The 18,519-nt window shown below is 35.5% G+C and overlaps 1 protein-coding gene across 2 annotated transcripts; it reads right to left on the minus strand.

The window, feature by feature from the left end:
* Window positions 1–5,376: 5,376 nt before the first annotated feature.
* On the minus strand, window positions 5,377–18,309 carry Drep4 (DNA fragmentation factor-related protein 4). Of its 2 annotated transcripts, none has more exons than XM_071775363.1 (6): window positions 17,663–18,309; window positions 16,370–16,471; window positions 12,168–12,297; window positions 11,004–11,215; window positions 10,150–10,763; window positions 5,377–9,787 (listed from the first exon to the last, which is right to left on the minus strand). In XM_071775363.1, exons 1-6 carry the CDS (start codon window positions 17,723–17,725, stop codon window positions 9,628–9,630), a joined length of 1,281 nt encoding a protein of 426 aa, XP_071631464.1. In that variant the 5' UTR covers window positions 17,726–18,309; the 3' UTR covers window positions 5,377–9,627. The 2 variants fall into 2 exon arrangements, with proteins under 2 accessions (XP_071631464.1, XP_071631465.1); XM_071775364.1 differs by lacking the exon at window positions 17,663–18,309 and adding an exon at window positions 17,244–17,585.
* Window positions 18,310–18,519: the final 210 nt, after the last annotated feature.

Below are 18,519 nucleotides of genomic sequence, written 5' to 3' on the forward strand. Positions count from 1 at the left end.
TTTGTTCTAGCCGGAACATTTTAATGCCATTCTCGTGAAATTTATTGTTGATTTTTACATTATTATCCGCGAGAGTATTGCCCGAATATTTTTGATATACTATTTTATATACACACCCTGCGTTACGTGATGACAAGAGCGAATTTAAAAATCAAGTCAATATTTTTTAGATATTTGTATATTAACTCACAATTTATCTGCTATTCTACAGTCAACAGTATTAAAATATTTCCGTCTATTTCGACTTAAAATCATACTTTTAAGCCAATTACATGCATTTGCGCTCAAAATAAAAATGTGAATTTGACCGAGAAACGTCAGAGCATTCTCCGCTCTTCTTCCACACACGAATTCGTCACGCATTAGGTTAAATAATTCAACGAATTCCGACCAAACATTAAGCTATCCACGACACGTCCTCTCGATCTCCCATGCAGTCGCATCGAGCGCGGCCGGGCGACGAGAGCGGCGCCGACGATATGCGAGGCATTTAGAGGAAGCGAGACGCGAGATCATCGCGTCGAAATTGCTTCTGAATTATGCGTCGCGGCTAATGCAGCGCGCTACCGCATTTAAAACATAATCGCAAACGAGGAGAATATCGCCGGCCTTTACATTTAACCGTCCGCGGAAACTTCCGTGCTATCCCGCGCACGTTTGTTGTATTCAAGTTTAGCGAGGAAAAAGACGAGTGGAAGGCGCGAGAAAAGGGAGAGAAAACGGAAACGGATTGAAAACGTCGACTTATCAATAAATCCACCGCGAGAACTTCGTCGCCGAAAGAAAATATCTTTCCTCGGGACAGACGGATAACTGGGAATACCTAATTTCGCCAGATAAAGAGACAGAAACGAACGGATAATCCGAGAAAAGGGGGATCGGGAGGGATGCGCAAATCAAGATAGGGCAAAAGTCATGAAATTAATTTCTGATTGGAGAGGATTACACAAGACAGGTGCCTTTCTGCAGCAGACGTCGCAAATACTGTAGAACGAAAATTATTGTGTGTACACAATATTTTCTGCCATTGTACATGAGGCGTTTGAGGCAGAAGGAAAATCGGGAGATATTGTTATATGTCATAATATTGTTACATCGTCGCTCCGAACATTTAAAGCGCTTGAAGCAAGAAATCTTAGACGCTAGGAACTTTGGACTCCCGATCTGCTCCGGCTCCCTGAACGCTTCAATTATGAAACACAAGCGCTTCGGCGCGGCGGACGGCTCGCTTCAGCGGCGTTGAATTGTCGGCTGAAACGAGTCGCGAGAACGATAAGAATCGGGAGTGGCAGTTCTCCGGTAACGTGCCCAAGTCGAAGAGTATTGTTCCTTATCGCGCCGCGGATCGCACGAAGCGTAGTTCCCCGAGCGCAAAAGATGACGTATGCACGATTGGCATGTTTGATATGCCGGTCTATGCCGCTACGAAATACGGCACGTTAAAGAAACGGCAAAACAGCCGTATCCGCCGCGGTCCGAGGACGCCGCGCCCGCCACCGGAAAGCGCGCACACGAACGGAGTATAATCCAATCTCACGCGGAAATTTAATAATCCGAGAGCAGGGACGGGTTGCACTCGCGTTGGCAAATAGAATTATAATCGAAAAGAACGAGACGCACGCGCGCGCATCGCGATGTCACATATCTGTAAATAAAAAAAAAATTGGAAAAACGCACATATAAGAGAGTTACATGCGAAAAATCAGACGCGTCCTGAAACGCGCACCGACAGCGCGGCTCGCTGCCGGTGGGGTCGTATCAATAATTTTAAACATGCCGCTTTTTTCGGTAGAATATTTATCCGCGGTCGTGCTATCGATCGTGAGGAAACGGGAGCGTATGCAATTTAAATGATACCGTTTCTCGGATCATAAATACACCTAGATTGACGGGTTGATATTTGTGACGAGAGGAAAAATTCGAAATACGAAATATACTGGCGTTCTCGCTGGCGTTTGCTGGTAAGGAAAATACAACGCGGCCCATTTTTTCATACTCTTTAAACAAAACTTGTGCGTCTCGCGTGGAGTACACTAGTAATTATAAAGTACAAATATAATTATATATAATTTTGTTACTACTGAACAATTAAAACAATTTCATCAAGTAGGAAATGCAACGGTGTCCTCATTTGCTAATGAAAATTTTTTATTTTTACTGTTAAGCTTATTTTGTCTTTTAGTTTCTGCGAAATTCTTCAAAAGAATTATTTAATACCAAGAATTATTACAAAAAGTTATTTAACACATTATTACATTTTTACACACAAAAGGTTTAAAAAACAGTTAATTACTCTTAAAAATTTTGCAAACGTATACATTATTTAGCTCATTATTTAGGAACATTTTACTGTAAATGATCGTTCTAATTAGCTCTATATCAAGAAGTCGCGAGAAATAAAGGTGTTATAATAAAGTTTGAAAGATTTAATATCGTCGTGTTTCAACGAAGTTCTTCGGCAAAGCTAACGATAAAAGGTTACTTAAAATATGCGATAATAGCCTTTCCGAAAATTAATCTAAAATGTAACAGACAAAATATTTGGTGTATATTTATTTTATGCTACCTTGAAAAAATAATTTGTGGAAGCACATGAAGCTCGACGTTCATCGTTTACGTTGACGCGGAGCGTCTCGCGTTCGCGTCATTGCTTCTCGAAGCGCGATCGTGGCAGGTAGTAACAATAAGAGACACCAAGCATTCTCGTTCCTTACTATTGTAACAATTAATGGTTATTGACCAGTGCGATTGGTTTGCTTTCTCAACTATCGGCTCGCAAACGTAACGAGATGGTGATAGTTTACCTCAATGTACTTATAACTCCGGCATAACGAATCTACAACGCGTCTATTTGCGGCGCACTTAAAACTTGGTGCACTTACGTACGTCGTTAAAAAAATGCATAGCTCGTACGACTGTAAATTAAAAAGACACGAAACTCTCTGCCGTGCTCGTACGTTTGCCGCGACTCTTGAGTGTATGCAGTACTTTTTTAAAACAGTTTCTCGTGCGCTCTCATGCAAAAAGATCCGCCTGAATATGTGCCGAGCGCATTGATATCGCGACGCACGCTTAAAGTTTCGCCTTTCGCTTGCTAGCAAAATTCATGGAATTTCATTGTTGCCGATGGCCGCTACGGTAAAGAATCTTCGTTATCGCTGTGCGATCTGGATCTCTCTCGTCCATACGTGCTTGAGAGTTTTACATATGTGTGCTGCTCGCCGGCCTGTGTCGGAGAGCGAGAGAGACATCGGGAAGCCATCTACGCGAAATTAAACGATAAATCAGTAAATCGTTTCGCAGTGAAGTGATTAGTGCCGGCAGTAAAGTCACTCGAGAGTTCGAGAGGGTGACCGAGAGAGTGGGAGGTGGAGTGGAGAGCCAACTCGAATTCCGTTCATAGGGTCGTAATGGGACTACAGCTCGCTCGCTTCCTCGTTCCCGCTCCTGGTCCGCTTTTCCGCACGCACGCTCTCGTCGACGGGGTGCCGACCAGGGAAGAAAAGAGAGAAAAAGAGAGAAGGGGGGGAACCGAGGCTAAATCCGCACTTTTAAGGGGCGATACGTGGCATTTCCAGCGATCCTCCTTGCCCTGACATGTATCGATTTTCGACTTCACCCGTACAATCGGCAACATATTGTGAGGTAATTTGCACCCCGGGGGGTTACCCATGGAGGGTCACTCAGCCGCAAAAACTCACCGACACGTGAAATGAAAATTTATTCTCGTTATCCGCGCCGGGGTGGTCCTCCGGGTGGTCTTGATTACAAATAAATCCGCCAGCTGCCACTTTGACAGCTCCTTCTTTGAGTTTGTTGCGAGGTTTTTCCGGTGAACGACACGTAACGGGGTGCACGCGGATCACCCCTCGATACCGTTCCCGGATCGGGAGAGAAAGTCTCACTATCCGTAGGTTTAGTATTCATTCGATCCGCTCGATTAATTGGAAATCCATTTATTACCCGCGCGCCATTTATTATTGGTTTCGCTTCACCTTTTGCTCTTTAGTCGAAATTAGTCCTTCTCTCGTAGGATTAGCATAATTGATTTAATGACTGGTTCAATCAACGGAATGTAAAAGCTTAGTTCATCCGAGGCATTACGTATTACGCTGCGATAATAAAGAAACATATGCGCATGCATGTATCGAGCAAATTGATATGCGAACGAAATTCAATCAAAAATCTCAATTCAAACTCTACCCACGCTTAAAATAAACTTTCGTTGCGAGCTGTTCGTTTTTTTACAAGGAACGTAATAAAAACGAATCCCCCGGTCTATCAACTGAATAAAGAACACGGTATATTTTATTAACAATTTTAAAAAATAATTAATCTTAAATAAATTAAAATGCATTACAGATACCTGTTCATTTTTTGTACATTTTCTCTCCCTTTTTATTTTTTTAATAATATTTTTGCGACTTTCGCGATTCAACGTGAAACAGCAAACAATGAAAATAATCTCGATTACAATATATATACAGAAGCAAAAATTAAATTATTCAGGCTGAATTTACAATAAAACTAATAATCATGTGACTTGCAAAAACACACCGGTAAAATTAAAACGGTTGATAAAATAGAGAAAGCTTAAATATTATAGAACAATATCCTATCAAGTCCTATCCTCTTACCGACTTTCAATTTTTGGTTCCTATTTTTTTAATCTTATTATTCATATCAGATAGCATATTGTAGTATAAACGAATTGAAAAAAATTTGAGTGCAAACTCTGACGGTCAGAATATGTTATACTATATAATAATTATTTTTGTATATTGTTCTCTTTTAATTAATCTGTTGGGAAAGTTAATTATCGGGTTAGTTTGATATATAAAATTTAACATGCAATGTGATCCGAGTTATTAATTAATTAAAAGAGTTCATGAATTCAAAGGAACAAAATTATGATCGCTGTCAGAGTAAATTTGTTGTTCGAAATTGCCGATAATATTAACAGCCGTTCTCTCTCTTTTGTAACAATTTCCGTCTGCTTTAACTTGCATCGCTGTGATTTCGATAGCACGTTTCTCAACTAAAAAATAGCGTTTAAATTCCTACGATCGGATACCGCCTAAGGATAATATTCGACGTATCCATAAACTTTTTACGACACCTTTTCCGATACAAAATGGCTCGGAAATCACGTATCATATTTTGTGCGCGATGCCCCGTGAGATGACAGATAAAATATTTGTATTTTTATTTCCGTATAAACGCTCTATACAAAAGTAAAGTTAAGATTTCAGTTCTGCAAAAAAAAAAAAAAATATTTCTTATATACATATTTAAATTTCATCAAAAGCTTAATAATTTTATTTATAACCAACTCAATATCATATAGAACGAGAGTGAAAATAAAACTCTTCTCTCTGTATTGTACCTAAAATATATTTTTCTAAAGTAAAATACGCAGTTCTCTCTTGTACATTGAAAAATACTATATTTACACGTAACCTACATATAGGTATACATGTATAGAAGTATTGCACTTCTATGCAGTTTCCGATTACTTCATAATGTATATATGTCGATATATCATGATGGAGTTGAAATCTTTTCTTCCTTTCCCTTCTTTTAAAAACGAATTTTGTTTTACATTACGATAAAAGTTGACATTTTGTTATCATTTTTCAACAGAAATTAAAATTTATTTGTACATAATTATTATATATAACATAATATAAGTTTTGAAATAACAATGATGCATGCAGCAACATATCCTTTCATTTTCTTTTTCTATAATCTATGCTTGAGACACATCAAAATATTTTTAACATTTAACATGTCTATTTCGAAGCTACATAGATCTCTGATGGCAGGGAATAAGAGATGGCAGGAAATCGATATTTAATCGCTATTTCAAGAGTGCTGCTCTTGAATTAATGCCAGATAAACTTTGAATATCTTTGCTAAACATTAATTAACATTTAACATATATGCCACTTTACATTTTTAACGATACAACTTTTTAACAGTTCATTATTAAAACAAAACCATTATATCAGTTATATCAATCATCGTATGTAGATATACGAAAAGTTAAAAAAAACAAATTGTTTTCCATGAAATATTTCTGTTTTAAAAAGAAAAGGAGAAATTTAGTGATAAATTATAAAGCCTTTTTTAAAGAAAATATAATTCTTGGCAACCTTTAAATAATATCAATTTTTTTCTCTCATCAATATATACATTATGTAACGAACGAAACTTTGAACTGCATTGACCCAGTTGATTAAAAATTTATCTAAAACAATAGGTCACTCAAATTGCCTACGAATACTTTATACAATAAAAGCGATGAAAAATATAGAGAAAAAATATCAAATATGGAGCAGTCACATCATTCACATTTTATTTTATAAAACATTTTTTTTTTAATTTACTCGTTGAATATTTATTTATTTGAAATCGTTGTATTATTTATATGTGGGAACAATATTTATTAAATTTAAAAGATATATATTAATAAAATGTGAAATTCTATATAAATATCAAATACCAAAAAATATTTAAAAAATGACAGCACTTGAAAAAAGAATTCATATTATTGATCTTTTTTTGTAAAATATTATAGTGTTTTATGTTAAGAATGTTTTCCACATTTGGTATTTTTATTCTACGTTGCTACGGTATAACTTGTAAAAATCGATTTTTTTAAACTAAAATATCATTATACGAAGCAATTTAGTCAGTAATCGGAAATTTAGACCGATACGTTCCATCGTTACCGTAATTAATAATAACATGAAATTAACGAATATAACTGTATAATAAACGTTTAGATATTCTGACACAGTTTACCATCAACATCACTAATTAACAATTTAATTAACAATGAGGTAAAATTAGTAAATATAGTTACACAATTAATTATGTTGCGACGATCATATAAGCTCCTATAGCTTTAGACAAAAACTGTAGATAATCGATCGTCAGTATGTACGTAATAAATCAGTCAAAATATGTTTATGCAGAATAAAGCGCTTAAACGAATAATCGAAAAATTCGCGTTGTTATCGAAAATATGGAATATACTTTAGTTGTTTAAAGAATAACTGAAAAAAAATGTAAAAAATGCAAGATTTTAGATTATGATTTAAACATCCAATCAACTTAGCCAGAAAAAAATTTACTTCATATTTTCGATAGCAACGAGATTAATTCTACTCCGTTTTAAGTTTAGTTCTGCATATTATCGTAACTTTGTATAGGATAGGCGCATCAGTGAGTTTATTAAATATTTGTATAACATACCTATATAAAATAATAATTAAGAACTTATATCTTCAAAACCCATATAAAATAATAAAATTATATATATTTCTTATTTAATTTCATTTTTGTGTGTAAGATGTAATACACGACTAATCTTTTTAGTTACTTTATAACTTATGTCAATTATGTATCGGAACTATTATTTGTGTTTTATCAACTTTAAAATTTTACTTGTATTACTTTCGTTATTTTTTTTACGATATATAAATGTTTACTTTAATTTAATTTATTTCCTCTGATGCGTCCATCATAATATATAATACTTTTTAAACATCGGAAGCGATATGAGTGGCAGCAGTCTACTCAGAAGAGTAAGACGTTATTGGTCAAAGCCATAACAATTGCTTCTGCAATTCTGCACCCTGTAGACAATAATATACAGTGTACAACATACAAACATGTATGCGAAGCAGTCAAATTCTTCGATTAAATTAGGAACGATATCTTTCGACGTGATAATATACATATATGTCGGGATTTGATACAGCTCAGCGACGTGCAATGTAAATAAATGTAATCAAATACAAATTCTCTAGAATATTAATAAATCGGAATGACATATAAATATTATATAAAATATAAAATTACATTCTTGCGTTACATTTAATATTTTTAGAACATCAGTCTATCACTCACATTGATGATACGCGTTTTTAATTTTTGAGACTTGTAGTTATCTACTTATAATTACAAAATAAAATCCATATTTACAATATAAAAAACAAATAAAAGTAATAATTGAAAGAAAAACAAATTAGTAACATTGAGTACTTTTGTGCAATTTCTTCTGTTAAATAATACCATTTAGCAATACCTGTTGGAAATAATACCATTTCGTGTATGGTGAAAGTTCCTAAAACATCATTCAGTATAATACATATAAAAGGAGATATATATATTTCTCTCAGAATTTCCGCACTTCCTTTTATTTATCGGTTTTTCTTTGATTTTATTATTAATCTTAATTATTTTAACGAAGATATCATAACATTGACAATTTTTTAGTTATAAGCAATCGAAAATGTAGATATTTTCACGAGTTTCAAAGAGGCGCAAATGGATAACAAGATTTTATCTTTTGTTTAATTTTATATCGAACTTTACTTTTTCTCTCTCTCTCTCTCTCTCTCTCTCTCTTTCTCTCCTTTTTTAATAAAATTTTTATTTAAATTATAAAAATATTTATAAAAAAAACATTAAGAAACAATTTTCCAATTTTTGTGAAGAAATAATTTACTTTAAATCAACGAAAAATTGATATAAATACGAATGCGGAATCACGGAAATTATGGGAAGCCTTATATCTATATAGGTATATATCATATATATATATGTATCTTTCTCTAAATATAATATATATATGTATATATGTACATGTATATATCAGAACTTTGTTTTGTCTTTTATCGAACAGTCAGAATAAAAATATGTCTAAAAAAGATAATCTACTTCACAGTTCACGGAGCTCAAGACGAGCATCGGTTCTTCGTTGAAGTCGAATCAGATCAGAAATTAAGCTGATCTGACCCGATTCTAACGGAGATCTGTCGCTCAGACTCGTTTCTGATTTGACATGATGCTAACAAACAGCTGTCACTCGTTAGTAGATTTTACCTACAAGCACTGAACATACTCAATGCTTAACGACATATCTAAAACAACTGCTTTTCTCTTTATAGCCGCTGAAGTAAATTAACGGTTCCTCCATTGCGTGCGACTTATGCAACCCTGTATTCGTAATTGATTTGTACAAATAGTTCTTTAAACTATTTGCGTAGAAAAATCGTTTACGTAACTATATCGATAGAAACAGAATGATAAAGACAATCATCTTAGGAAATACGCATGGAATTTCCTTTTTAGCTACATATTTGCAGATTTTTTATCGAAACATTGGCGTTCGTCAAGTAATACTTAAAAGTGAGCACAGTTCCAACACCGTTTCCAATTTTATTTTTGTATTATTCAACCATATTCTACTAAAGTTTTGTATAATAAAATAATTATCGGAGTCACAAACTTTTGCCTTTTCAAATGTTGCAAACTTTGGAATGGACGCTTCATTATTAATGTTATTGCTTATTACTTCGTGCCGCAATGGAAGTACACCCGATAATATAACATTAATAATCACTAAATCTATATTCTATCAACAGCGCTTAAACATATTAAATATACTTATTTGTAGAGATCTGTATCTGAAGAGATCGCAGGCGTTCTACGTGTATTATCTGGATGTAATCATCTCTTTCACGTGTACAATTACTCTTTGGTATTCACGTACGCGATCAGCACTTTTAGAAGCGTAATATATGTGCCAGAACTTTTATCTCTCGGAATTAGCGCTTATTTGTGCGATCCTTTATCGTGGCATATGATATGGACCAGCCTTAAATTCTTCACCGTAAACAGATTGTCGTAACAGTCGTAGATGTCCTGTTCATTGACCGTATCTTGTCGCGAGATCTGCAGCAGCTGCGGAATAAGCGTCCTCGACCTTTCAATTCTGCAAACAACAAATAACCGAATTATTTCAAATCTACGAATCTATATTAACTCCTCTCCTGGCAATTAAATAAACTCTCTTAAACGGAGTTTATCGAATTTATATTTATTACAAAATAAATAAATCGTTTGCCATGTGTATAATATTGGGACGAACGCAACAGATAAAAAGTAATCAAGTTTCGTCGATTATTACGCGCCAGATATTGGTATTGCGTATATCAAATAAATGAAATTGTTCCAGATTTAAATTATCCCGGAAATTTTCACGCATGCAAGGTTGTTAATAATTTTCCAAAATCATCCGGCGCGTTAGAATGATTCACGTTAATTAACGACAAATACCATAACAAATTATCTTACTTGTGATCCAAATTCCATGTAGAGAATAAGGCGAGCTCCTCCTTGGATCTGTACGGATTAATCTTGTGTCTGTCGCCGTAGGGACAGCCGTCGGCGTTCCATCGACCCTCGCATTTAAACTCGCCCTTCCTGTCGCAAATAGCGATTTGCGTATCTCGCGATTTTACGCGATAAGGACAACTGTCCTTCCATTTTTCGTCGCTCGCCGCTTTCGCGTTCTTCTTTTCGGAATCGAGGAACTTTCTCGCGTCCGTCTCGTCGATCGTATCCGAATCGGCGGTCACATTTGTGTCCAACGATTGAGGCAAACGGAGATACCGTTGACGGAGATATGTTTCGTCGCTAATACGACCGAAATTGCAGGGACAATGGTCGTAACATCGGCCGTAATCGGTCTCGTCAGTGTCGCTTTTAGTCTCCGCTCTACTCCTGTCAAAGTAATACCCGAAATAGTGATCCTCCTTGAGCTGAAGCTTGAAGAACGCTATCGTACGTAACAGCTGCTGCCTCGCCTTGTAATCGTTCATGAACACGTCCGAGCACTTGATCTGCTCGATCGTCTTGTAAAGATAAGTGCGTATTCTATCCTGACATCTGCGGTGCATATACGCTTCCTGTGAATGAAGTCAAAGATTGGTTTACGATTGGTTTACGTTTTTTAATTCCAGAGTTCTAAATACCAAAAAAAATATATATTGCTTTTAAATGTAAAGAAATATTTTAATTATATCAGATAATACGTATGGATATATTAAAGACATTATTTAACAGATGACGTTCGTGGAATACATAAATTGGTAAACACTTGAGTTTAGCGAAATTTTTAAGAGGATACCTTACTTTATTAAACTCACCTTTGACATATAATTGGTTTCCAAATTTTCAAACCATTCAGGATGCTCCTGCCTTGTGCTAAGCGCCGTCTTAGAGTCATCCTTGTTCAACACTCTGTTCAACAAGGCGACTTTTGTTTTAAGATTATCCGTCAGGAATTGCGTCACCCTGTCGCCGGCGGTGAGGAAATCAATGTTCACGCGTCTCAGTGCATCGTAGAGAATGTCCGCGTCTGCGGGAAATCGTTTGTCCTTGAAAAACATCGCGCGCCGTATCCTCGCTCATGTCGGAAAGATCGCGATTTCTTTTTTTCCCGTTCCGCGAGTCGCATTCGGCCTTGCCAAGAAGTTCGCAAACTTCGAAAGGCTGATACTGGACTCGGAATATTTAACTTTGGCGTTCGGCCAAACGCAGTGCATTCGTTATTGTACCGCGATAAACTTACGTTGAATTTTTAGACCATTGAATTTGTGACTCGGAAGTGCATTTAAATTATGGAGTATCAAGTGGTAAATGTACAATGTTAGAATATATCAAGTGGATGTAGTGGAACGAAAACACAGTATTAGCTTTGGACAGTGGCGAGTTGCGAATCTATTGATGATAAAAAACGTTGAGAAATCGATTGTGATAAAAGCATCAATTGCAAGAATCGGCATGCAAGTATATAAGATTTACACGTACATACATACATGTATTTAAAAAAGCGATACAGTTCTCTTTTTTTAGAAAAACTAGTTAGAAAGGATAAAAGATTGATACAAAAATGTTCACGGTGGTGAAATTTTTTATCGTTTGAAAAAGAAATAGTAAACTGTAATTTACTGAGTAGTTATTTTAAGGTTTAAAAATTCTATTGGCTATTCTATATGATAACTTGGTAACTATATTCATAACCCTTTGACACTATTATATTAATTAGCTTCTCTATAAATTTAATTTCTTTAGTACACGATAATTATTTATGTTATTGGTTGAAACTGGAACGACTAAAATCATCTCAAAGATCAGAAACAGAATATTCAAATTCTGAATACATTTCAAAGATCCAAGATAGAATATTCAAATTCTGAACACGTGATATCTTTTTCTATCGTTGCTATAATATAACCACATTAAAAACTGCTCCAGTTTCAAAGCATATTGATATGTTTAATATTGTATTATGTATTGTTTGTACTAACCAGATAACACTTGTTCCCCTGGTTTCTGCAAAATCAAAGTAGTCTGTGGTGCCAATGTACAAAAATACTCTTCATCGATCAGTGATCCGTCTAGAAGAAAGACATTCACTTCCTCTGGATCGTTAGTTACCTACAAGAATGCATAATCGATCAGTTTACCATTCTATCTAATTATTTTAATTAATTTTCTTTGGCGAGGGATACCTATTACGTTCGATATATTTACATTGAAAAAACTCTTTTTCTGCTCGTTAATTAATTAACGTTCGTGAACTAACTATTTTGAATAAATGATGAAGTAATACGAGAGAATATTCGATATCTCAAACAAACGTCAAGGCTATAATATAATACATTTCCGTTAGTTTCCTGGGGACGGGAATATTAATAATTTTCCCGAAGGCCGAATACAAGGTTTTCATCAACTTTTACATCACTTCTCTTGGCGTGACGGTATTATTTTCACATTTCTCTCGCAATTCTGAACAATAGAGATTGAGGCTGCAAATTACCGAGTATTGATGAGCCTTCAATTTTTCTCGAACGACGAGGTTGTTATAAAAGTTTGAACTCTGATAAATAACAAAAAAGAAAATTGATCGTATTACGTTAAGATTATTATTATTATAATTAAATATGATACTACTTACAGAAACAAATCATTTGTTATGATATGGCATCAATGTTATCAATATACTTTTCGACTCCCAAGAGGGCCAAATCGTTCGCTCTATAAATGATTTTTTTAGAATAATTCTGCTAAAAAACTGATAATTTTTGTGGATTTTGTAATTTATTTTTAAGCTATAAGCTTTTATTTGAGACAAATAAATGCATAATATGTACAATTTTCAAGAAGATATAACTTATTTACTCGAGCCATACGACCACTTGGGAACTTATGTCTAGGAAATCAGCATGAGAGTCGAAAGGTAAACGCAATTAAAGCGTTGTTTCGAAATTTTAAACTGCTGTTCTATCACATGTATACAATATGGTAACTTTCTAATAATAATTTTTAATTATATTGAATATATTGCGCAAAACTGACTTAAAGTTTACTTACGTTCTAATTTATTTTAATAATGATTCGAGAATGTTAATTTTAAAAGGCGAGTATTCGCGATTTTGCGTTGGCTCGGGTTGACATTGGCCTAGCGAACTATTTGGGTCGACCTTTAAGCCAGCGCGAAAAGCGGATTCGCGACCTTAACATTGAGATTACTTCCTGTCCCTGGCCCGGCTGGTTCGATAGAGCCAGCGGTTGCGGGCGAGCGGATGCGGGTCCTTTTCAAGGACGCACTGCAACCGGATCGACCTATCTATCCGCGAAATGCGACTATCATCGGCTACGCCGTACGTTTCCGGTCTCTCTCATTTCAAAGCACGGAAAGAACAGTTTTTCTGAAGTATCTAAAAATTTAGCTAGATACAGATCTAAAAATAATTTTGTTGCACCATCAAAATAATTGTGGTAGGTCGCTGAAGTATGATGATAATGCTATAAAAAATTTTGACATTTTAGCAGTCAGTTTGAGTGTTCTACATAATTATTTTGATGGTGCAACAAAATTATTTTTAGATCTGTATCTTATAGCTAAATTTTTAGATACTTCAACAAAATCGTTTTTTCTGTGAGGTAATCGTTGAAAAATGTTTTCAATACAATTGATATAATCCAGAATACATTTAGGAACGTGGAACAAGACGGAGTATCGAATTTTGTTCAACCACGTAACACTATCCATGGGATTCTTTTGGAACTTGATCATGCGAAAAACAGCTTGTGGTTTGACAGTCGCTGACTTCATTCCGATGCGTTTCGTCATTTCCATAAGTCGCGTTCAGTTTGTGCATTGTGTTACAATATTGCGACTTCATATTTGCTGTTTAAACTGAGACGGAAGAGACGTGAGTATTATTTTGAATTCTTTATTACACTATCTTGGCACTGTTTCTATGAGTTCCCAAAACAGTCGATGCTTTATTTTCAATGCACAAATTTTGCGTTATTATGAAATAACTTAAAAATGTTGCTTCGGGACAAGACGGGGTGGGGCATGACGGGGTACTATCCCGATAATATTTTGTTATCGAAGTTATTGAAGATAACCAGTGCCTCTACTGTCAACTGTCATGATTGTTCCGACGAAGCTAGGGTGGATTCGTTACACCGCGCTTGTGCACGATGGGCCACATAACTCTTGCGCAACTCTTGACAATGAGGATGAGGCTGTTCATGTCGGCGTTTTATGTGAGAAATAAATAAATATAGAATGTTTACGATTGTCTTAACTAGCAATAAATATTTTATTTCTTTATTTTGACTTTTTAATGTTAAAATTAAATGTTTAGGGCGGGTAAATGGAGGTACTTTGTCTTGCCCTCCCTATGGGCAAGAGCTGCAAAAGACATTTTTTTCAAATATTGCTTTCTAGACCAATTATTCAAAAAGGATTCAATAAAAGGATTTGTGTTGAAAAAATAAATGTTTTTTTTATATTTAGTAGTCATTTCATGTAATTAAACATTAAGTACCTCATCTTGTCCTATTTCTTTTGATCGATATTTACGTCATGTCATCGCAATTGCATTAAGCATTCATATACGCATATCAAAGAAAAAAAATGTAACGTAACAGTGACCGAATATCGCAAGCGACATTTTACTTTTCTAATAATTAATATTTTTTCTTATACTATTGCAAAGAATAAAAGGAATTGAATCGCTCACTAATATAAAGATTACAGAAAAAAAAATTATTTATTAAAGGATGTCAATATGCATAAAAGTCATAATTACACAAATAAAACAGTGTAATCTTAACATGTAAAATTTTATTTTCTTGAGTATCTCTGCACTGCGCTATCGTATCCGTGCTTAATGAGAAGATATCTCAAGAGTGCCATCTGTCAAGTTGCATAACTTCTAAGATATTCTTGTTACTCGATGCAAATTACTGTACACTTTTGATGAATGGCTTCTGTATTTTCGCAACGCTACATTAAGCAAACACTATGACCTATACCACATGTGTGTTCCAATTCTCTATGCCTGTTATCTTGAAGATCATCGCGTATACACTGCAAGTCCAAAAGTGTGTTATTTTAGCTGAAGCTCTTCTTACATATTGTTTTCCGTTTTAAATCACATTATTTAACACTATTGAATGTATTAATTTTTAATTTAATACGATAAACAGGTAAAAACGTGTTAAATGATTAAACGTATAATTAAAAACATGAAGAAACATGTAAAAAGAGCTTTAGTCAAATGTGTTATTTTTAGACATTTGTGCATGTGTAAAAATAACACACTTAAATTTGCGACCGATTAAAAATCATCATGGACAATAATGATCGCAAAGCAACTTGGAAGAAAATCGGAACGAAAGCAGGATTCATTCGGAACGATTTAAGTGACTAAGTGCGCGCTATAATGGAGAGAAAGAAATGCATTGAACGAGTGTCGAGAGTCGAGTAAATCTATACAACAATGAATCGTTTAAGTGCACATGCACTGGGCGCTATTCTTGCTTTCGACTGCAAGGACAAATTCCACATTCCATGAAGCATTTAATGGCCGTAAATCGAGCAGCAATGAGTCGACTTACGCTCATTCAATGCGCCTGAAACGGGCGTTGTTTTTGCTCTCCATTGTGTCATGGACACTTTGTTACCGTAAACAATGCCGGTGTTTTAAATTTAAAAAAAAAAGCAAGAGGTATTCAAACTACGATTGACAAGATATTTTCTAAATGTTTTTCTCTATCGAGGATACGTCAGTAGTTGCATCGACGTTTATCTCAAACGTACCTCTGACGCTCAAAGCAACGCAAATTACTCTGTTATTTTAAATAAAAATTCGCGTTATTTACGTAACGATCATATGATTTGTATGTCCGTATTACGTAAACCAGCACGGTTTGTCCAAAAGTACATAAATCTAGTTCAAATCTATGCCAGTCATCGGCATCTAAATACTCGATAAATGTAAATGCGCGGCATTTACATGATAAACATCGTTACATTTTCGCGTGCGCGCAGTTTACATTGCGTGAAAATGCGTTGAATTATTCATACGATGTACGGTTTTTGTTTCGGCGCGCACATAGCGAATGAACGCATCGTCCGAAATACCGAAATTAACTTAATATAAAACAACGTAAAGTTAATGTCTGCTTTATATTAATATATACTTACATTTAATTTTAAGCACGCTTTCTGTTTCAAATCCTGAAAATCCCGGCAAGCAATACCGACTTTGCGAGTACGACTCACATCGGTCACTTTGTAGCCTTTGAGCTGAAATAAATTTGTCACATGGAAAGATATAAAATAATTAAATTGATAAACATTTTTACTCTAAGGGTAACTTTTTAAAAATATTATTACAGTCAAAGGACTGCTTTTTAATTTAATATTTTATATAAATGTAATAAAATCTTCTGGAAGCAAATACGCAATTAATAAAGCTCTCTGACATATGGAGGGATAAAAACCACAGTGGTGTAAGTCAAATTTTTTTAAATATTTTTTCGTGTGCATAGATGCAATTTATATATTGTACAGATTGCATCTATGCATACGAGAAAATATTTTAAAAAATTTGACTTACACCACTGTGGTTCTTACCCCTCCATTAGACTAATAAAATTTTGTAAATAAAAAATAATATAATTAGGTACAATATAAAATAAAAATAAATCAAATAACAATTATTAGTATTAGTATTGAGATTAGAGCGCAGCAACTGTCCAGGCTCCAGGCCAATAAAATAAATTGCATTAAAGGACGTCGGGTAATATTAAATTATTTCGGACCAAGTAACCGCGTAATTGGATTCTGCATCACGTTCAAGGCCATCGGATTTCAGAGCTTTGCGCGCGTACAATTTCTTCGAGTGACCCACATTTTATATTCAATGGCGTCCACTCGACACGTCACGTCAAAATGCAAATGTCATGAATAATGAAGCCGCTGATACTAAAATTCATCAAATCCCCTCGCACGCGTTATTACATATATATTGTTGATTAACGGCAAAATGACAGATTGGATACAAATCGTGATATACCATTAGATATCGGCATTCTTGCATGAAAATATTCTTTAGCAATAAACTTTACATTTTAACACATATTACAAGAATAAATACGACAAAGGTATTGCTGTATAGAGATAATAGATATTTCACTATATACTGAACACTTGATGGACATTATTATTATATTAAATCAGCGATAAGTAGCTGAGAAGATCTTTTCGCATTTATAGCTCCGAGTCTTATTTAATCCCAGAGTGCAAATGCAACTTAATTAAAAAATAGCCGTTCAATAAATATAATTATTTAAAGAGAAGTAAATCTTTTAAGAAGATTCCTCGATTGCCAGTCGCTTCTTCAAGAATGCAATTAATACTACGTGCATTCTACTCCGATACATCAGATGTTTATCACGCAACTGGCATACAAGATAAGCAGCACGTGTCGCCTACCTCGCTTTTGCAAGACGACGAGATGTCCGTCAGACGGCGAAAGCAGTCGGCGATGAGAGACATGTTCCGCCGACGGAGAACCGATGACGGTCGTCGGGCGGGAGAGAGAGACGAGGACGAGCGACGAGCCCCTTCACCCGTATTGCACCGCACCAAACTCTCCCGACGTTCGCTCTTGCACGCCGCCGCGTTGCCCCACTCTGCCCACTCACACTGACCCTGACACTGTCGCTCTTATCAGGCGTTCACGGACGTTCGGATAAGATCCGCGCGAGAGAACGGAATAATCGCTCGCGAAGGGAACAAGTGGGGAGACGCGAAGAGAGAAAAAAAATCATTGAATAAAAACAGAGTAGGCAGACAGAGCGCAGCGAACAACTGTTGCCGCATCAGGTACTAAACAGACTAGCAGTAAACTGGTCGCGGGATCAGGTAGTGGGGTCGCTGTGAAAACGGGTACTACCACGCAAGCACTGTGGAACTGGTACGTATAAGGACGAAGGTCGGAGGAGAGAAGGGTGCGGTGTGCCGTGGGATGAGAGAGAAAGAGAAAGAGAGAGACGGAACTAGCAATTCCAGCACCAGCGAGACACGAGGAAGGAATGCGTCCCGGTTGGAATATAGGAGATGGAGAACCAGTACATACACCGGAAGACGCGCCTGCGAACTGAACGCTTTTGCGTTCTGATATATAACAGAGGGCAGCATTTGATAGGAAGCCAGGCGGCACAAAGATAATTCACAGATACCGACGTGAATACCCTTCCGATACCTGAATACTGAAAAGAAAATATTTTCGGCGCCAGCAGTCATAGCGCTGTTAGTTACATAAATAGAAATACAAGTAGTTAAGACAA

The sequence above is a fragment of the Temnothorax longispinosus genome, chromosome 4, assembly GCF_030848805.1.
Source record: "Temnothorax longispinosus isolate EJ_2023e chromosome 4, Tlon_JGU_v1, whole genome shotgun sequence".
In the NCBI taxonomy this organism is placed as follows: domain Eukaryota; kingdom Metazoa; phylum Arthropoda; class Insecta; order Hymenoptera; family Formicidae; genus Temnothorax; species Temnothorax longispinosus.